This window comes from Oryzias latipes, chromosome 7 (genome assembly GCF_053564925.1).
Source record: "Oryzias latipes strain Hd-rR chromosome 7, Olatipes_Hd-rR_3.1".
NCBI lineage: Eukaryota > Metazoa > Chordata > Actinopteri > Beloniformes > Adrianichthyidae > Oryzias > Oryzias latipes.
In genome coordinates, this window is record NC_136243.1 from 27562574 (window position 1) to 27585402 (window position 22829).

At 38.7% G+C, this 22829-nt stretch overlaps 1 protein-coding gene across 8 annotated transcripts in view; it reads left to right on the forward strand.

Moving 5' to 3' along the window:
• The window catches only part of LOC101156973 (forkhead box protein J3), a 76206-nt gene that overhangs the window by 27257 nt on the left and 26120 nt on the right, over positions 1 to 22829 (forward strand). For all 8 annotated transcript variants that reach the window (XM_023956503.2, XM_078950794.1, XM_023956507.2 and 5 more), the window contains 2 exons: positions 16309 to 16383; positions 20536 to 20619. In XM_023956503.2, coding sequence (XP_023812271.1) covers positions 16309 to 16383; positions 20536 to 20619 — 159 coding nt within the window. The remainder of the gene's footprint in view (positions 1 to 16308; positions 16384 to 20535; positions 20620 to 22829) is intronic.

The window sequence follows — 22829 nt, forward strand, 5'->3', positions numbered from 1 at the left end:
CACGTTCCACCATCCATTTTAGAAGAACATAAACACTCACCTGAGCACAGGTGTTAGCTCACCTTTGCACTAACAGTTTGCATGACTGAATGACTGAAATATTTCACACTAGTTGGTTTTAAGGCATAAGTATGCGTGTGAACACTATCTGTTTTGTATACATATCGACAGGTGGACAATTTTTGCAGCTAGCAGGTGTGTTTATAACATTTGAGTGTGTGTGTGGACAGGCTACGCCCTTATTGTACTACATTTGAACCTTACCATAATGATTAACAACCAGTAAACTTGTTGCTTTATGCTGCTTCATGGTCTGATTCCCCCTTCCCCTCCTATTATCACCCCCTACCCCCCCTCTCTCTATCGTCCCTCTCTCTTCTTCCCCTCTTTCCTTTTCCGTCCGGTCCAACACCAAAGATTTTCAGACATGATTGAAATTAATAAAGTTTGGCCTCAATTACAAAAGGGGTTTATTCAGACATACCTTTGGTTTGTCTGAAGATTAATAACCCCTCTTGTTAAAGTAAAATCTGTCCAACACAAGAGGCCCTCAGCTCTCATCTGTCTGCCCAGCTGTTGGACAGGACAAGTTAGAGAAAAAAAAGAAAAAAAAAAAAGAAAAAAATAATCTGAGTTGGGAACATTCTAGTTGATTTTATTTTTGATGAAAATGGCTAAAATAATTGAAGTTCCTCAGACGTCAGGGTGTTTTTGTACAATCTTAAACCTACTGTCTCAATTTTTGGGAATAAAATGTACCACCAATATATCTATTTAAAAACATAAAATGGAGACACTGCCTCTTTTCTCAGCTGTTGGGCTTCATATTTTCCACAGGTTTTTTACAAACACAGCATGCTCTGTCTGTCCTGATATGAAATGCCTTTTGTAATTTCCTCCCACGGTGGTCCTTTGTCAAACAAGATGACACTTTAAAACAAGGCGGTAAAAAAAGACGTGCATTGCTCTTTCGCCCTTGGGTTGTTTTGTTTCGATTTTTGCTTCTTCTGGTGAACTAACAGAAATTCACACCGGGGTTTTGTGATTTTTACCATTTTTCTCTTATTTGTTTATTTTTTGGGGTTAATTTTTACATTTTATTTTACAAAGACAGAAAACTGCTTGATTTTGTAGGCTTCGCTTTATTGTGTCGCTTCGATTGTAAAAGAAAGGTTGGAAAATCCGAAGGTCTGCCAGTTATTTCCCATTTGAGGAATTCAGTTTAGACCTTTTACATTCAGCAGATGGCTTGTTTCAGCCTGTGCTGCCTGCCCGGCTCGCTTGAGAAGCCCTCACAGCCAAGCTAATTGTCTGCAAATTAGCGAGGCCTAATATGACATTGTGAAGGGCGCCAGTGCCATGGTGGCCTTTTTCTGTTGGCCTTTGGCAGACCACAACATGCCACAGAGGATCACCTGATGAATCATCAGGCCATTATTCCGACTCCAGTCCTTTTCTTTTGAGTTTCTCTTATGAGGACAGCTGTGCTTGATGCTCAGTGTCCAATGTACTTTCTTTTGTCAGTTGGGGGGGGCTGCTGACATGGAGGGGGGGGGGGCACACATTATGTTTCTGTGGCTGCAGTGAGGTTGTTCATCCCTCTTTTGTGCTCACCTTTCAAACAGTGTTTTTTATGTATGGCAAATGAAGTACACATGTCTGTGTTTCAATGCACGGTGCTTTAGTCTGCAGCTGCATGTCTCAGTGTTTCTGTGCGCCTGTCGTCTGTATATTCAAGAGATCCATTTTAAACAAGTCTGATAGAGGTGACTGGGAAAGTGCAAAATACTTTTTTTCTGTTCTTTTTCAGTGTTTCCTCTGTTTATTCTCTTGTTACTAAGTAACACATACAAAGCTCCTATATGTGCCTGAATATTCCACATTTGCATGCCATGCTAGACCATTATATATGGTGCAGATGTGTTCCTTTTTTGTGTTTTCTGTTGGTTTTTCTTTCTTTTTGTGTAAAATCCAGCATTTAGTTTTTGTTGAGGGGGTAACTTTCTCAAAAAACTAAGCTGAAGGTTGCGTTTAGGGTTAGATTGGGGATGGACTTCATTAAAATCTTAGGTTTTTAAGCACAGTTATGCAATCAATTAAGGTAAAAAAAATAACTGCCGTATTTTGTGCACTATAGGGCGCACTCTAAACGAATGGTCTATTTTTATGTCATCTGTAAGGCTGTGCCAGATCCATTTAGCTCCAAAGTATGGCTTTTTTGGTAGCTGTGGTTGCTTTGGCGCCTTGCCTGGGTACTGAGTCTGACCCTGCGTCGCCTTGCAAAGGGGTGTCACAGCACCGGCCCCTCGACTAAGGGCAAATCAGAATTCTTTCCCTACCCCTACAGCTTGCTTCTCCCTACCCCTACATTTATCCCTCCAAGCGGAGAGTTATAGAAAAATAGTGTCTTCAAATTCGGATGATGCTATCCTTCGATGACGTCATGAATAGACGCCGGTGAGCTACGTTAGTGCGTAGCCACCAGCTCTTGGAAAACGTATAGCATTGGTTTTATAATTTTAAAAATTCATGCAGAAACAAAAAGTCATTACTTACATTTAAATGTAAACGTCTGTGCTTCAGAGCATACCCACATAAAGCAATGTGTTTCTCCTCGAGCACCCGAGGGACATTCAGTCTTAAGTCACTACGGCTTCCCCTTAAAAAAACACCACCCAGACACCACCAGCTCCAAATGTCCCTACAATTGGAGGGGTAGGGAGATGCCGGAGGGGTAGGGGTAGGGGTAGAACTCGGCCTAATGAATGGGAGAATAGTGCAACCCATGACTGAAGTAACTGGGAAGTTCTGACAGTATCTGGGCAACAATATACTACAACCTCCTCCTGCTGCATTTTAGAGGAATTTCTATGTTTATGTCTGATGCTCAAAGTAATCAAAGTAAAAAATAACTTGTATTTTTCCAATGTAACGGGAAGGAAGTTAACTCTTTAGCACCGGAGCTGTCACCGGCGACGGCAAATAACACTCTTTAAACGACTGTAAGACTTTGAGTATTTAACTACAACTAGTTTAATTCCAACGGATGCTAAAGCAGAGAAAAGGCTGTTTTTTCCCGCTTTGGAATCTGTTGGAATTACATCAATTGCATAAACTGTCAAAGAAGTATGGTATTTAAAAGAGCGTCAACACTGGAGCTAAAGCTCTGGTGTTAAAGGGTTAAAACTGTAATGTCTTTACTGTAGAAATATTTAGGTACTTTTAGATGACGTACACAAGCCATACCATGTCTCGCACCAAATACAAGTAAATGCTGCCCCCAAAACAAAGAACTTAAGACTGTTCTTTGTTTTGGCTATCGTGGCTGTGATATCACTGGGAATACCCCGGAATAGCACATGTGCAAACACAGCTACCAAAAGAGCCATACCTTGGACCAGATGGACACTGGCTTCAGTGATGTTTTCTGAGTGGGTGTGACTTAAATTTAAAACACTGTGGTTGAGGGCTGATCATTCCACTTCCTCAAACTTGGTTTCCAAATTCAGGTTAATGCAGAACATAATGGAGTGTAAAAAGCTTTTTACCAGTTGGAAAGTTCAGGTAAGGAGCTAAAGAATCTTTTACTTTGTGTCGAAGTAAATGCAAAACTTTGACTGACTTTTAGGTTTTTGGGAACAAAAGAATCCCTCATCCTCCACACTCAGCTGCTGTATTTTGCACTGGGTTTAAGGTATTTGTGTTGAAACGTGTCTGTGAAAAAACATTGAACTACACATTCCTTGTTGTCCTTGTGTGTCTTGAGACGCACTTAAAAAAAAGTATTCTCATTGCAAGACATCTCCATTTTTTACAGTTCTATTCATAAGGAAATAGTTTCATCAACTTTGTGGTCTGTTAGGATGCAGCTTTGCAGGTCTAAGTAATGCTGACAATTCTTTAAAAAAGAAGGGATTCTGGCCAAAAGAAATCCCCCCAAAATTATTTTTGGTGGAATGTTTCTTTAGTTATCATGGAATAAATAGTAAAATTATTGTGTTGCATAATTTTTCTGTACCAAAATTTAGCACCAACTCCTTTTTATAAGACCTTTTTTTTTATGCATTTCCATTTATGCAGCCAATGTATAGCATAGTACTTTAGTCTAGAAAACAGCCCGTCCTTGAAACTTGTTTCCCTTTTGTTTCCCTCTAATTTACTAAATAAATGCATTAGTTAACAAAGTCAAAATGTAGTTTTCTCACCATAAAGTTACTTCTGTAGACTCTTCTATACATTAGCTTTACTTATAATAGTTTTTAGAGGTTTGTGGCATCCTTTTTTCAATCATTGATCTTCTATATTTTATAAACATGAATAGATATAGATGCAGTTACCATGCTAATTAAGTTTTTGTGAGAAAAATGCTTTAGCTTTTAATTATCCACTAATCACTAATACCAGTCTCCTTCTGAAATGGTTAATTAAAAGTGAGGAATATCTCTTGCTATCTCCTTCCGAGTTTGGCATTCATCCAGCCCTGTTTTCCTTCTCTAACTTTGAGGCCCCATATCCCTCTCTACTTGGGTAATAACAAGCTGAAGGCTGGTTTCCCTGGTACACTGGAATGCAACAATTATACCACAGAATGAGCTTATTTTCTAGTTATAGGTTTTATATCCGCCTGACATGAGTCTGTCATTTGTCAGACCCTAAATAACACCACCCTGAGTCATAAAACGGTTCAACTGAGGGGATGTGCTTTGAGTGCAACAACGTTCAAGCTTTGAAATTGTTAGCCTCTTTATATGGAATAGTGTTGTGATTTTATCAAGGTAATGGGATTCTAGTAAAACTTAAGGATGGGTTATTTTGTCAGATTTTTAACAGTTGTGCAAGCAGCTCTTCTGCTGTTTCTATGAAGGTCTTGTAGCTTTATCATTTCATTGAATCACATTCTCCCACAAAGAAACTACATCAAGATGTAATTTTAAACTCCTTGGCTGTGTCTGATCAAAAAAAAAAATAAAAACTTACATTTTTGACTTCTTGATGTGAGGCAGTGTGTGTGTGTTCTTGCATGTGACAACAACAAAAAGGATCACAGATCAAAACCGAAGTTCATGTTTCTAACTTCCTTGATTTAGAGCAGTGTTTTTCAACCAGTGTGCCGCGACACACTAGTGTGCTGTGGGAGATGGTCAAGTGCGCCGTGGAGAAATTGCCCTCATTAACTGATCTAAAAACATTTTCCATCTCCAGAAAATCAGCTGTTTGTTCATCCAAACAGGCCCTGATAAAACACTGAAGAGTTAGGAATATAAAAGATCTTAAAATTACTTTTTCTTTGTGTTTATTTAATTCTATTAAAGACATTTTTATAAGAATGACGGTACCGCGATTGAGCTGCAGCTATAACTTTAAGGAAAAGTCCCGCCCCTTTAACTGTCTCCGCCAATCATTCTTGAAGACTTAATCACATGTCATCAGTCTGACCAATCAGAAGTGGTTAAAGTCTTCACTTCCTTGTTCTTAATTCTGCTGATAAAGTCGCTCAGTTCTAACAAAAATACCAGCTAGAGCTCGTCTTTAGCTGGTGGTTCATCTCTTAGAAAAAAACAGCCGCAACTTCCTGCTTTTTCTGCCACAATTATCACAAAAATCCACGAGAGATTGCGCGCGCGGGGGGGGGGGGGGGGGCTGTCGATCGATACAGACCATGAATTTCTGCTGTTTTTTTTTTTTTTTTTTAGGATGCTGGTGTGCCGCGGGATTTTTGTCAGGGTTAAGGCCTGTTCACACCGGGACGAATTTCACCGGCGATTTTCGCCGACGTTTAACGCCTCGTGACTAAACAAAGGGCACCAATGAGAGTGCTCACACCGACGCGAAAAAACGCCACGCGCCAAAGCGTCAAAAAAAAAAAACGCCTCGGGTTCGTTTTTTTTTCTCGACGCGTCGCGTCGAAATCTATTCGACCAATGAGAATTTGCACACGTGTCTGGAGCTTCTGAAGTTACAGTAAAACACAACTTGGGGGCGCTCAAACACAAAACTGCCTTGCTGAGCACACATACCAGCGAAGAAGATAGACGCCAAGTAGCGTCTACACTGCCGCAAAGAAATAATGACGGACATTCTAAAATATTCCCTTACCAAGTACCAGTTGGAGCTACTGATGCTTGAAATATTCATGTTTTCTTTGTATTATTCTGACAAGCGCGTAAATACTTGCTCTCTTCTTCTGAGTGAAAAGCGACTTTAAGAATCGTAAAGTTGCGCAGCGCCACCTTGTGTACAGGAGTATTTCTGTTTACATTAAGCGCCATCTAATGTCAGGGAATGAAATTGCATGTTCGCTCGGCTCACCGTCAGCGAAAATCGCCTGGGTGTGAACACAAAAAACGTGGCGAATAACGCCTGGCGAATAACGCCTGGCGAATATTCGTTCCGGTGTGTACGGGCCTTTAAAGTGTGCCGTGGCTCAAAAAAGGTTGAAAAACACTGATTTAGAGAATATACTGTAAACTTACTCCTTCACATCTTTCTTGTATAACCTCTCTGATTAGTTTTCTTCAAATACTATGCTAAGAGTCAAAAAAGCTTTTAGCTCAAAGGTTTACCACTTTTTCCTTCTTCTCCTGAACTTGTACTTCAAACTTAAGCCTTAGTCACATGCACCTGTATAAGGGGGGTGACCCGTACGGGTGGGGCAAGTTCATGGTTTGTCTGTGACTGTGGAGGATCATAGAGAAGAGTGACTGCATCTTATGAGAGGAGTGCAGGTTTTCTTGCAGTTCCCTTAAGGCTCATACCGCTACTTCAGGGGACGTCTGTTGTATGGTTCCCTTAAGCCACACTCTGGTCATTAGTGAAGTGTAAGTACTGGACCCTTACTGCAAATGTTGCACGCAAGCGTTGTACACATTATATGTAAGTCACGTAGCACTTTTGTTGGATCCTCTGTGTTTTAGTAAAGTCATAGTGGCAATCACCATCATCCAGTGATATGAAGACAAACTGGTATTCCTGCTAAACTACCAAATTGGTTTAAATTTTGAATCGAATTGCCAATGGTGGGTTATGAAAACAGTTTTTGCGTAACAAGTGATTAAAAAGAAATTAGAAATTAAATAAATTGAAATGAAATTAAAATTAATTACAAGTTTCATTTGTGTTTTTAAATGATAAAGTCCCATACTAATCATCTATTAATTTATATAGAAAGCTTTCCCAGTTGTCTTTTAATTATGATAATGCTGTCTTTAGGCTGTCTTGGGGCGACAGTGGCTCAGGTGGTTGAGCGGGTCGTCCAATGATCGAAGGGTTGGCGGTTCGATCCCCGCTCCCACCAGCCAAAATGTTGTTGTGTCCTTGGGCAAGACACTTCACCCTCCTTGCCTCCAGTGTGGCTCCACTGGTGTGTGAATGTGCATGAATGGTCCCGGTGATAGTCAGAGGGGCCGTAGGCGCGAAATGGCAGCCACGCCTCTGTCAGTCTGCCCCAGGGCAGCTGTGGCTACAACCGTAGCTTACCATCACCAAGTATGAATGAGGAGTGAATGAATAATGGACACAATGTAAGCGCTTTGGGTGTCTTGAAAAGCGCAGATAAATCCAATCCATTATTATTATTATTATTTAGCCAAAATAAAAAATCTGTAGTTTTCGGGGAAATAGTTTCTGCAGGGTGGCAGGAGTTCACTAGAGATTTGCCGGAGTTATGGGTGGGACTGTTGGCAGGGAGGAAGCCTGCATTCATCAATCCATTGTTTATACTCTCTCACGCTAGCTTACAGCTCCTCACACCCCAACCTAACATTACCAGTGCTACAAAAATGGCGAGCAATATGGTATCTATCCAGCTGTAGAGTTTTGAGCCAGATGCCAGTTCTGACGAGGAAAACCAAGACGTACATGGATCTATTTGTTTACAAGTGGATGCATCAGAATGGAGCAGAGAAGGAAGGTTGTGGCTTACCATAATAGCTTCTACATCACACATACAAACTTTTTCCAACTGCATTTTTTTAGTCTGCTCCTGATTTACCATGATTGACCATGATTACCGTTTTCCATGATTTGAATAAAGAAATACTCAGAAATGTAATTTTGATCTAAATTTTCTTCATATATGTCCTCCATCTTGAGAAAAATGCCACAAGAACATGTTAAAAAGGCCAAAAACACAATTTTCATTGGGATTTAAAGCAATCCATTTATTTGAATGATGTAGAAAGTAAAAACAGTTTGAGCCCTCTTAAAACATTTTGTACTCTACAAAAAATTTGCGAAAATGTATGGCTGACCTGTGAAACATTTACTCCAGTCAACTTTGATTAATGACCATGGCATCTATAAATTTTGAAGTCTTTGTAGTGCCGAAGTCACTGGTGTATTTTTTTTTCTATTCTTCTTCTGATGCCCATATATTGAGGTAGAAAGGTAAAAGAGACTCACTAAACAGAAGACATGAATAAAAGATCCAATATGAGATTTAGAGGTACCAGAGCTTAAGGAATAAAAGGTATTTGATCAATTTGGGGCCGGTTCGAAAAGAGAACAAGCTGTCAGATCCAATACCTTCTAATTTAAAATTTCATTGAGAAGGAGTTGCAACAGAACCAACGACCTGATTGAAAAAAGCTGCAAAAAAAGAATAAAAACCGGATAGTTGGGAATGTACTAGCAAAGTTTTGGCAGGAGTTTTCTTTGCAATGCAGAGATGTTCTGTTGATGCTGAAAATATGTTGTTTAAGGATCTAAGGAGATCGGTATACCTATAGAGAACACACCCCAACTTTGCACAATAAATCCCTGATGAATGTCATGTTGCAAAATGCAAAACTTTAATTCTCTTTCCTCGTTTAGGAACATCTTTCTTGTCACATAAGAATGGTTATCCATCTTAGCGATTAAAAAAAGACAAATTTTCCCCAGTTGTAATGCTGGACATCATACTCTGGATGAACCGTGCTCTGTGCTCTGTCTTTCTTTGTTCTTGGCATCCTCCATTGACCTACCTCCTACTCCAGTCATACCTTGAAAGTTTCTGCTACATTCCACCCTTTTTCTTTTTGTATGTTTGTTTACTTAAAATTATTTGCTGCTTTCTATTTCCCCTCACTTCAGTACTTCAGTTTTTGTTTTCAGTTTTTACCCCTTGTGCTATCTTAGATGACCCCACCCTTACATTGATGTGTTCTCCCTACCATGACAAAGGTGGATAATGGTGGAAAGATTTCATGTAATCCATGGACACCAGTGAAGATCACAAATCATTGAAGAAAAAAGGTTCAGAGCACTGTCTAGTGGGTCTAGATGACCCAACACCCAACGTCAAAGTGCCTAGGATAGCACAAGGGTTAATCCCCGCTTGTTTATGGTGCACATGGGCTGCATCACTTTCCCCACATTTTTTTTCCTTGTTCTGCTAACTCATGCAGACTTAGGTCCTCCTTTGGGAAAAAAAAGGGTCCAGCCAGCATTTTGCCCTTTGACTCCAATTTTCCATCAAACATACATTTGTGCTGCGATTTCAGCACAACACACAGAAAAAAATAGGTTACATTTGACCTGGTTGAGAAGACACTCACAGATTTCCAATATTTTGGTTCATTTCATTTTTTATGCCTCTTGAACTGACATCTTTTTCCAAAACATTATATCTGACAAAGCTTCATTCAACCTAGAGGTCTAAACCCATGTGCTATAGTGAATACAAATGCTGCAGATGCTCGCATTATATCTTCCGCCAGCCAAGAGTCGAGTAACCAGAACATTTTGTTGCATTTTAAGGTGCAGTGAGTTTATATTAAAGTAATGATGTAAGAAGCTCCAAGCAGCTTTAGTGTTTATAGTTTTACAGGTATTTAGGTTTCTCTTTGATAATCAAGGTGTGACAAAGACTTAGTTACCTGCTGATGAGCTGTAGATACCATGCTGACACAATGATAAATCATAAGTAAACAGTGGTCCTGCTTGCTTTATGACTAAAGGAAATCACATCTTTCTTTGTGTAGCTTTTTTTTCCCCTCATGATATACCCTCATTTCACATTGCTTAAGCTGCACATAAGTATAGAGGCAGAATTCTGCTGTTAAAGAAAATTCATAGCATTTTAGATTCACACAGGGCAAAAAATCAAAGGCCCCTTGAAGTCTACGCCTGGAAATGAACACAAGAACAGTTTAATATACATTAATTATTTTCAGAGATTAGCTTGCATAATTTTAAACGTTTCTGATGATAAAAATATTGATTGATGCGCTATGCGCATCATGCGATATGTCATATATAATTTCATATATATATGTTTTAGGGTTGTCACAATTCTGTTTAAAATCGTACCGTATGTTCCACCAGTAAACCGATTTGTTGCATTCCCAATGTATATCACTATGTTTACGTGTCAAACACATGCATTGTGCTAAATTTAGAAGGATATATAATTTATTATTTTTTTATATTACACCATGCTTGGTGTACGCCAACTGAATGGTATTACTTAACTGTTATTTGATTGGCAAATTTAAAAAAAAGTTTTGTTTTCATTTTTATTAGTTTTTACTTCTTTTTTTGTAATACACAAATCATGTCAAACCAAAACAAAACTGTGACCCAAAAATGAGGTTTGAACTGAATCAGGAGAAAGTGAATTATTGCATTCCTTGTGGTTTTTTTTCTACCTGAACAGTTGGTAGGGCGACCCTGCGATGAAATGGCAAATCGCAGAGGGTGTACCCCGCCTTCGCCCAACAGTAGCTGGGTTAGGCTCCAGCAACCCCGTGACCCCGAAATGCATTAAAGCAATGTGGAAAATTGGTGGATGGATGATTGTTGGGGCTTTCCTCCTAGTCTGAGTTTAAATGGGCAAAACATATAGGAATAATATTAAAAAAACAAAGGTTAATTTGTCGTAGTTTTAAATTGAAACACTTATCCAGTCATTTGAAAAGGCCCCATAGCCATAAAGAGAATTTCACATCCTAGCTTGACTAAATTTACTTTGAACCAAGTTAAATTCATTTCAGAGTAAATACTTTTCTATGTTGCCTCTTTGTGTTAACCTCAGTTGTCATAGCCTAAATCCTCCAAACTTCACGACTTACGTAATGTCTCCTGTCTCCGTGTGACCTGTTTCTTTGGTAATTGCATTCCTACACACACAAACAGAATTCCTGCCTGTGGCCAGACCACCCCCCCAGGCTGCTTTAACGTGCATCTTTTCATTTCTGCATGCAAACACACACATTTCAGAAACGTTGTCATTGATTCTTGAAAACCTCATCGGGACCCATGAAATTTTTGTACAACTTCTGTTCTCCTTCATCCTCCTTCTCATAAAACTTATTTTCAGAGTCTATTTTTTTTAGCACAATTCTCATTTATTAGTTTCAAGGATGCCATGAAATCATTCATGCTTAACCTTCATGTAACCATTCTAACTTTGTCAGTTCCAAGATGCTGCACAAATGTCTTCTCTATCCTGCATGTGCCTGTAAGGATAGAACCAGGATGTGTGTTATGGGGCAGTAAAGGGTAGGAATATTACCCCAGCTGAGTTAAAAAAATAAAATAGAAAGGATGGTTAATCAAGCAGGGCAAGATTGGGTGGAAAACAGACATGGCACTGAATCAGATAATATTATTTCACTGCACTGCAAATCAGACATCTACTGAGAGAATATGCTGTCTGGAACTGAAAATAAAGTATTTACGGTTTTTTGAATACAGACAACATTTCTGTGTGGCTTTAGAAATTTAGGAATGTATATTCAAACAAATACAAACACATCAGATCATATACAATGTTTTTAAAAAGTCTTAGTACATTTGTAGAGATTCGTATTTTTTGTCTTTTTTTACTCCAAAAAAATTGAGTTATTTCCCCCAAAAAATCTTTATTTATTTCCTATTTCTTATCTGATATCTGGAATTCTTGTAAAGTGGCTCAAAAACCTTTATGTTGTATTGTTTATTATGTACATATTTACCATTTAAAAAATATGGTTTCCGTTTTCCAAAACCATTTCATCTCATGGATAGAAACCAATCATTCCCTCTACAGTTCCAAAAACATCTACCAAATTTAATCGAACAACAAACATTCAGACTAATTTTTGATCTTAACTGTCACACTAGCTGTGATCCAAATGTAAAAAAGAAAAAGAAACAACCATTTGAATAAACAAATACTCAGAAATGCTGTTTTAAGCTTAGTTTTCTTTATATATGTTCTCCATCAAGAGAAAAATGCCACAAGAAAATGCTAAAAAGAAATGGTCTTAAAAAGGCATCATAAATGCAACTCCCGCTTTTGGCATAGCTGTGGTGCTCAACACACAAATAGATACAACGAATTATGAGAATTTTGATATTTATAGCTGGATGATTCAAAACCACAGACCTCTCCAGCCACATTCAAGTGCAACATCAAGACCCAGTTTGGCTTCTGATTTAAGAACAGCACAAGAACTGTCCTACGTTTTTCAATAGCTTAGTTGTGATTAAAAATCGTTTTTTGTATGTTTACTCTCCAGTTTTCTCTTGTGAGAGATGTGGAGGTGGTTTAAATGGTGCCCAGGTGAGCAAATCCCCTTAAATGACAAAATATAGAGTAAAAATAAAAATTAATTACAAATGTCACATCTATCAAAGCCAGGAAGCAGGCGATCCAGTAAATCCCCCCCAACAACCCCCAAATCCCTATAAATGATTATGCTGGTGGCCTTCCTGCTTCCTCTCTCCACCATCCGACTTCCACGTCTTTTCTTGATGGATGGCCTCAAACAGTCAGTGACCCGCTAAGTAAAGCAGCTAAAAACCGCTGAAGCATTTCTTCTGGAGGATTAGGGTGAAGCAGAGGTGGACAGGGTTCCTTCAACGTCTTAAGAGAAGACGGTTTTTGTAGGAGAAACAAATCTGGTTTGGAGCAGGTATAACCAGCGAGAAGAGGGAAAATAAATTCCTCCCATCAGTCTATCTTTCCCTTCCACCTCCCCAGTGGTATTAATTAGCAGCAGCAGATGAGTGGAGAAGGGGAGCCTGAAGGGAGAACAGGTTCGTGTCAGGCTAGCGCGCACAGTTGTGGGCCCCTCTTTTAAGGCCTTCCTCTCCTCCTTTTTCCTTCCTCCTTTTTCTTATATCTACACCCTAGATAGACTCTCACACAGGCTTAAAACAATGTGCAGCCAATCCTAGAACATTGCACCCTAATCAGTAACCTAGAAATGAGGATTTTCAGTTAACAGGAGAATGTCTTGCATCCATGACTCGGCAGGAAAGGCATAGATAGCAGAAACATCCTATACATCATTTTAATTGTCAATATCACAAAAAATGTAATACGTTACAGGTCAAAAGTTTGAAGTAACTCTATGATTAAATTGATAGAAAACTGGAAACTGAAACGGATCATGGTGTTCAGACCACATCTCCGTGTAGTGGAACCTCCCAAAACCCTGCGATGTCATCATCATACATACATGCCAGTGTTGACCAGCCATCTATAAGCAATTCATGTACATCAGCTTCACTTTTTAATCTTCAGGTTCAGTGTGTCTTACAGAGGAGAGATGCCTCATTTTTTAATCAATACACCTGTCTGGTTCTGCAGCACAGCAGCTTGTCTGTTTTCCCTCTCTCATGGTTAGGACTACAAAATGAAAGCCTGCTCTGCTTTCAAATACCAGGACTCCAGCCCAAAGCCAGAGCTGTTTGAAACCAAGCACAGGGCTCTACAAGCATCTTAGGCGATTCATACTGCTCAAATATGGGGCGGAATTTAAATTGTTGGACTGTCAACACAGCGCTGTTTTTGAACACTCTTCTGGTTTTATTGTCGAATTCAAAGTGAAGATTAAAGATAATTTTAAATGAATAGTTAATGTTGGATTTGACCTTTTAGCTATTTTTTAAGCATTATAGGAATAAATATACTTTTTTTTGGTGGTGATTCATCTGTGTGTTAGTAGGTTTTGTTTCCTGTGTCCATTGGAAAGTCTGAGCTGGATTAATCCTGGATAGGAACTTTATCAGGAATTATCTTCAGTTTCAAGCTGAGTGTGTTTGTCACTGCCTTTCTTTTAAAAATGGCAGAATCTCAGCTTTTAAAACGGACAGTGACCATTTTTATATGCTATCGGCTGCTTGGTTAAAGATTATGGAAGGAAATACTACTATTGATTTTTATGATTCCCACATTTAACTAAGGAAGTGCCAAAAGTTGATCTAGAAAGCATCTTCTGCCTTGACCGTATTTGTATAAATTGAATCAATAGGTTGAGTTTCACCCTACAATAGACTGACAAACTATCCAGTGTGTTCTCTGACTTTGCTCAACAGTAGCTGGGATAGGCTCCAGCATCGCAGTGACCCTGAAAAGGATTCAGCGGGCTTAGAATAGACTGACGAACCATCCAGTGTGCACTTTGACTTTGCCCCACGGTGGGATAGGCTCCAGGAACCCTGTGACTTCAAAACAAATAAAGCAGGTTTAGAAATTGCAGGGCTCGACATAGCCATTTGTCCGCTGGCCCGGTCCTGTTTTTCGAGCAGTACGGACCACAAGACTTTATTTTTTACTTGTCCGCTCGGGCCACTAAAATATCTAACAATTAATACATTTTTCACCTTTTACAATAAAGTATATTTTGCGAAAACGTGTAGATTTACCTCGTCTTTATAATTCACTTTTTCTGCTAGTCCTGTGTTCAGACTTCAAGGGTTTCTATGGGAAACCTTTTATCACTCTTCTCCTCCTCTCCCGCCTGCGCGCGCGGCTGTCACTGCCAGCACCACGCGGCACGCGCTCACTCAATTTTTTTTTCAAACTTTATTGAATGTAACAATTCAATACTAAACAATGTTAAACAGCAACAACGAAGGAACAAGCCAGTGGGTTATTATTACATTTTAGGCAGATATATTTAAACTGACACACATATCAGCGCGCCCCCTGGTGGTTTTTCACCGCGATGATCATAAATCCAACACCGTCACTGAAGAGAGACTGAAGCATGTCAGAGATGTGGAAGACATGGCAGGAATAGATAGGAATATGTTAGATGGAGTGACGGGTGGAATTAGTAGTATGGACAGCAAGATATTTAATGAATGCATTGAAGATGAAACTGTATGCACTAAGCTTTAAGCTGAATGTCAAAGAATCAAAGGCAACTCAAAATACCTGAATCTCAGACTCAAATGGAGTATAAGGTCAAACTACTTAATTTTGTTTTTCTTTACAACACTGTAAGCAGTAAGTATTTCTAGTTAGCTGAATGATCTCAGTAATTTAATTGTATTTAATTTTTCAATTATTTAATTTAATTAGGTAACTAAAGTAACTAAAAAGTAAATGTAACTTTGCAACAGTAACAAAAAGCAGAACCTTAAGGCAGTCAGGGCAAAAAAGTCAATAAAACTTCTTAACTATTGATTAGGAACAAATGTGAAATAGCAGTGATTAGAAGCAGCATGAACACTTCTTAACTAGTGTTAACTACTACACTGCAGCGCTCTCTTCAAAACATCTGAAACAGACTAGAGCAGATTTAAGTTTGATATGCTCTATTTTTAGTCATTGAAAAGTGTATAAATAAGTGCTAGATGTCACCAGAATGCACCAAATTGCACCATAATAAAATTTTCCGGGGGAGCATGCCCCCGGACCCCCCTAAAGTTGCAAGCACCTGCGGAGCGGCGGGTCTCGCTGTGCGCGGTGTCGGGCCAGTAACTTTCAAAAACTACTGGCCCTGTGGGCCAGTGCAAATTTCTGGGCTATGTCAACCCCTGAATTGGATGGTTGGACAGATAGCTGGAGTTTCTGTAGTAGATTAACCCTATAATACTTTTGTTAAAAAAAGTTACACCATCACTATTGCCGGGTAATTTTTACCAGATATAATATACCCAGCAAAAAATACTTGTCATAAAAAATAGATCCAAACATGACAACACATGATAAATTAGAGTGGTTTTCTTTTATTTTCAACTGTGGTATGTGTAACAAAATGAAAAAGAAAAACATGGGAAGTTCTTAAAAGCATGCTCAAGAATAACTGAAAAATAAAAAATTTGAGAACAAAAGATTCCTAAAAAAATAATAAAAACATTCTAGAAACGTGGTGTTTGGGCCACCCATTCCTGGGACACGTGAGACGTCTCTGGTGAAGGCACAGACTCATTGACACACGACATATTGAAATGCTCAGGTGAAAATCACCCGGCGATAGTGCTCTAGGGTTAAGCTCCATCAGGTTTTTTATGTGGGTCTATAGATTGTAAAGAGCACAGCAAAGCCATTATAATGTTGTTTTATTCACTTTGTAATTCTTTTGTACTGTTTTTGTCTTTTCCCCACAGAATTCTATACGACACAACCTTTCTTTGAACAAGTGTTTTCTTAAAGTGCCTCGCTCCAAGGATGACCCTGGAAAAGTAAGTTTGTCTTAAACATTATCCCTTTGAGTTTAAATGATCAAATAACACTCCCAACACCATGTGCAACTCTGTATGAACAAGCTCACAGAGGTAATATAGGAGCTTTTCAAGGGTATAGTTGCTTTAGTGTCACGTACGTGCATCAATATACCCCCCAAAAAACAGACGGATCCTGTTTCTTTGAGTCAAATACATACACATCCAGTTTCTAAAGTTAAAAGCAGCTTGTAACTCCTAAAGCAGCTGAGCTGAATACCTAATGCTGCTATTTCTGTGTGCTGCGGTCCTGCCATATTGATTCTGCCAAGTAATAATGTGGCACGGAGAGTAATGAATAATAAGTATATGTAGGTACACACCCTCAGGTACGAGGCCTTTCATGCATCTGCTGTGGTTTATTAGGGGCCCGTTTCTCTGCATCTCTCCGTCGCTCACAAGACTCCTTTTTTAAATGTTGGCCTGCTGCTGATGCTGCTGATGCTGCACACAGGAAGACCAGCAGCCGGGGCCACTTCAGCTGCAATTTCTCAACTTCATGTTCTTGCTCAATCAAAGGACTCTTCACTCAGACAAATGTTATAATTAGGCCTCTCCTTACATGACTTCTTCTTTAGTTAAAGTCTGTATTTTTGGGGTCACGGCAGCCTAGATGTGTTGAAACTATCAATAACTTTGAAAAAAAAAAAAAAGTTAAACAAAAAGCTGCTAAAACTTTTCATGGAGCTTTCAAAAGTCTCCTCACTTTGTATTGGGTGGAGGAGGGAGTTTCTCTTTTCTGATGGGATTTTGGAGCCATTAAAAAATGAATTAGGGGTAGGAAGGTTTAAATAATTCAAACAAAATCCTTGGGCTTGAGTGGAGCCCCACACTCTGGAAAAAGAGAGTTGCTCCCCCCTGGTTGGCTTTACTTGGACCTGACCAGCACCTTAATTCACATCATGGATCAAAGTAGTCGATACCTCAGCTTGGGGGGGCGAGGTCATCTGTTTGTGGAGAAGTTGAATGTACAGGCTGTGTTTGAAGCCACAGAGAGAGGGGAGAAGCTAAATCATGCATGTACTAACGTTAATTGGCTGTGTACTGCTCAGCGATGTGGGACTGAGAGACAGGGGAGAAGAAAAGGCAAGAATAGGGGAGGTGGTGGTGGTGGTGGTGTGTGTGTGTGTGTGGGGGGTTCGCCTGTTGTGGAGGGCTGAGCTGTGTTTATGTGGTCTGCATGAACCTCCTGAATTCGGATTCCAGATTTAGACCTCCTGGGGAGGGAAGAGGAAAAGCGAAACGTGGAGAAAAATGAGACCAGGAGGAAATCAAAGACTTCTAAAAGCAACTGATTACCTCGTCTCTCACTTTGTGTGCTTTGATTTAGAGGCTGCTGCATTTGAACATTGTGCGTTGAAAGGATCTGAGTGGATAATCTGGGGAAGGAAGCAGTGAGCACGGCAGGAAAGAGGCAGCATAGAAAAGTGAGTTGATATAGAAAAGTGTATAATGACAGCCGAGGCTGCATTGCCGACTTCGGATCGTCTGCAGCGACGTCGACTCTGCAGTAGTTAGTTTTGCTTCTAAGAGAAGAGCTCTGAAAGGCAAAACTTTCAATTTGATCAATCTACGTTTATTAACACTTATTTGTCCCAATGTCCTAAAAAAACTGAGTGAAAGTTTTAGATATGAGCTTTTTTTTTTTTTTTTTTTTTTAAACATGTCTTGACGTTTTTTGGTTAAGGTGTCTTAGTACCATTTGTGAGTAGTTCTAGTCGATCACTATTTTTAGTGTCTGAGATAAACAGTCTGTGTGCCGAATGCAAATTTGAGGACTGTCCTTGAGCCTCGTACTAAAACAGGGGGCGCTTTTACAGACACAGAGTGCAACCATTCAACTGCTGTGTAACCTCAGCTCAATTCAAAAACACTGGATTTGTCCCCAAGGGATAATTAGAAACTATGAAAAAACTGTGTGCTTGAGTGCTGTGTAGCTTCAATAAACAGGTTACACTAAACTATAGACTTCATACAGGTATGCTGGTGAATGAGGTGAGGGCGAGTTTTATCGGTTTTATTAATTTCAGAGTTTTTTCCACCATGCATTCACATATTAATCTTTTTTTTTTTTATAAACTCAAACTGTAATAATTTCAAATATTGATAAAATGTCACCTGATTAATGACATTAGGTGAAAGACAAAGTACCTTCATTTATTTTGCCTGTAGATCAGTCAGTTTATCCACACATGAGCTCCTTTTTCAGCTGATTTCTGCTCGCTGTGCTGCAGCGTACACGTTTGGATTTGTGAGCAGCGGCACATTAGCGGAGCATTGCCCCTCCAGTAATATGTGGCAATAACGCATGTCTGATTTACTTGTGTGACTTAGTTGCACAATGCACAACATGTCGCGTGTTCTGTTGATTAGCCAATCCTTTTAAATTATTTTGCTGTAGGCTGGTCAGCGGAATGACGACTTGAGCCCATGTTAGAATTAGTCTCCTTTAAAGTAGCTATTCTAACGGTTTTTGTTTACCTGGAGGAGCTCTCAGCTACAATCAGCTTGCTCCATCGTTATACAAATGTAAAATAAATAAATAAATAAAGCTGTGAGCGGCTTTGTGTGGCCCTCAGTCGCTACCCAGCACCCTCTTTTGACTGAGCGGCTGCTAAATGCCCCTCACTCACCCCCTTTACCTGGTCAGAGCTGCATGTGACAAATTCATTCAACAAAACCTTCACTTTTTTCAAAATGGCAGCTTTTTTTTTTATGCTTCATCTCCATGGCAACGATTTTACTTTTTGGCCGCACCAAAGTGACAAACAAAAGTAAACATTTGGATTTCTTTGGCAACAGAGGTTTTTGTTACCCACGCCCACTTTTCTAATATGTTCACTTCAAATCGTATATAATATTGTTTTGTTCAGTTTGAGCCAGGGATGCATGTTTTCCTACTTATTCCAGTTAAAAATCTGGCTGCAACAGGACAACGCCACTTTTGCAAGCTCGCCACGCTAACACAGTTCAAAATCTTCACCTTCTACTTCCTACACACCCCCCCCCCCCCCCCCCAAGTACCTACTAAGGATGCTTAATGAGTTATGAGGCAATAGATCGAAATGCATTGCAGGAGTTTAAATCTGTAAAAGTTCAAAAGGTGATTTTTTTTAATTTTATTTATTTTTTTCAACTTCAAGATGATGGCTTTTCCCGAGGTCAAAGGTCAATGAAACGTCGGTTGTGGTTTTAGACCGAACTTGTTTGGGAAATTTCTCTCAAGTTTTCTTTTTCCATATTGTGGGGTGAATGGGAAAATTGCCAGATTTTACACTTTGCCATAAAATTGCCTCCAAGCCATAGATCCTGTGGCCATCCCATAATTTTGAATCTTCATTTGGATATTCCCAACACATGTTTTTCTTTAGTTTTGCTGGTGGATCTTTTTGAGCCCTATAAGACCGGGCACCAAATGCGTGCAAAAACATGGTTCATTTTTTGTTTTTCTACATGGGGAACGTTTTGCTCAAAGGCACAGTGAAAATGCATCCTTAATGTTCTGAATCAGCTTTTTGAATGATTCTTGTATAGAATAACTTAATAGACTTATTATTCATACTTTAAATGTTATTAATGTCATTAAATATTAATGTCTTTATAAAACTTGAAATGTCAGGTTTAACGCACCAACATAAAAAAAAGGTTTTTATCTGAAACTATGACAGTAACTTAATTTAGACTGATTTCCTACTATCTTTGTCACGTTTTTCAGTTTTTTTTAGCCTCTTTCCAATTTTTTAACAAGCTACTTTTTTATGACCACGCTTACCTTGTAAGTCTAAATGTTCAACTTGGAACATGAATGTATCTACTATATCCTTTTAATGCAACTGCTAACAGGTCAAATAGTACAACTCTGCTTTAAGTCTCAAAAAATTTGAACTATGGTTTGTTTTTCAATTAATAGTTATTTAAAAAAAAAAATTCATTGATTATCAGTATATAAACACAAAAGATTCTCAGTTTACTCTTTTTTGGGGGGGGAATTTTTTTTTTAATCTGTTTGACTGTTTAGTTTAAAATCTTCTTGAACATTCACTGAATTTTTAGTATCAATAGATTGTCATCCATCAAACGGCACGGCCTAATTTAACCTCGTTTATTTTTCAGGGTTCCTACTGGGCTATAGACAACAATCCTAAAGAAGACACTTTACCCAGCAGGCCGAAGAAGAGGCCTCGCTCTGGAGAACGGGTACGTTCCAGCACACCTACTTCATCTCACAGTAGTCAGTTGTGCTGCAGCTTTTAGGTTTTTGGGTTCCTTTCATGACCTTCTGGGTAAGTTGTTGTGTTGTGGAGTAATTTTTTGGTTGACTATTTCTGGGAAAGTTTACATTGTTCCCTATTGTTGAATTTCACTCCTGTCTAAGTTCCAAAGATTAAAAAAAAAAAAGCAGTAAAACTCTTTCAGTCAGATAAACTCAAGTCTATTATTTTAATGAACCACTCACTATAAATGGGTTCATTAACAAAAAAATGCATTTAGGATAAAATAGAATTTTACTGATATGTTGATAAAATCGGTTGAACTACCCAATTGCTACAAATGTGAAAAGATTTTAAATCCAGATTAGAGGAAGTTTTTTTTAAGCATCAAAAAAGCAAAAAAAAAAGTTTGCTAAAGTCATTCATACTTTTTCCACACTGCAAAAATTAGGTGAAGAACCAAAGAGCACAATCAAAACAGCTTTCTCAGTAGTCCTTCACTGAACATGGTCAATGGACGTTTTTTTGAGTCATCATTTAATGTAATACGCCATTCTCAATTGACAGTTCAATTTCCAATTTGCTCATGCATTTTTCAATGGACAATTCAATATGCAAGTCAGGCTTGGAATATGAAAATACATGTTTTAAATTAGAATTCAATATTAAAAAATGATATTTCAATACATGGGTTGCTTTAAATTCATTTTAGGAACTTCAAATCTATTGCATTGTCAAATGTTGTGCTTTTTTTGTGTCAAAATTTAAGTGAAATTGCAAAACAGCGCCCCCCCCCCACACTGATGCAATGCATTTTCACATAGCATTATGAATTCAAATTGAAATGCAAACTGTCAGACGCTCATCAGGGCGGGGCCTACCACCTCCTTAAATTTGTCAAATCCCGTCCCCATTTCCTTTGGTCGACCAATTAAAAATATTAAAGACTCAACTAACCAATAGAAATATTTGGCGTTGGAGGTTAGAGAAGAGAATGCGCTATCTGCTAACGAATTAGCTTCTGTGTTTATGACTACAGCTGCAACTGCTGTGTTGCAGCTCTTAAAGAGATTCTCTGGTGAGTCAATTACAGTAAATTCCCTCACCAGATTGCAACCAGCAGTCACTCGTTAACCCACAGGTATGAATCCAAAAGCTGTGTAACCATTGTGACATGCTGCCTGTCTTTTGTTTTGTATTTTATTCTCAGAAATACATGCAATAGAATCAAACCACCACTAACATTCATTAAAATATTCATAGATATTTGCATTCTTTTTAACTAGCTTGGTGTGTGCGTTGGAGCTCTGCCTGCCGTGTGGCTGTGTAAATTCTGACTTCCTCCTGGATGCCCTCTCCTATACCATAAAATCTGCTTCAAGGGTTGTTAATTGTAATGCGAGTCCAAATTAATGTTGTAGTCTAAACTTTTATGACCAGGCTTTAAACAGTTCATTCCCCTGTGGAAGAGAGGATTTGGAGATGCATGAAGTGTGTCATTTAGTCAAAGGCTGCTTTAACCTGAAAAAGCCTCCTTAATAGAATAAAATAGGTTTTTAATGTCATTGTGACATGTTACACACACAACCACAACAGTTATGCAGTATCCATTAGGTATTTTTAACAGATGAAATCTTATATGCCTTAAGAATCACTATTTACTTTGTTGGTGGTAAAAGTGGGGGAAACTACCTTTTCATGCTACTAAACTAAAGTTTTTCTTGTGTTATACTGAATTTATTTAGAATTTTTATATCCACCGAGCCAAGCAGCGATGCAAAATACAGCTGAATGCAATTACACCTGTAGCAATTTATCTGTAAAGTCCCACTCCAATCATCCTTTTGATCTTTTATAAAAGTTTTTCCAGTGGTAATGCAGTTTTTAGGATGAATCCAAAACCTTGTCATTTTCTAGGACATAGTTTCTGCAGCGCAGCAAGAGTTTATAAAAAAATCTGCCTTTGAGTTGTGGTGTTTGAGTGTTGGTGCAGAGTAAGCCTGCTCTGACTCCCTATTATCCCGTTTTATACTCTCTTATTTGTCTTTTTAAATGTCCTCGATCATGGGAAATTGCTACAAGAACATGTTAAAAACTTGATTTTCATTGGAGTGGGTCTTAGGGAAATTATTTTTCAGAGACATTTTTCAAATTTTATGCCTGAAATATTAATTTTAGCCTTTCTTTATCATCATC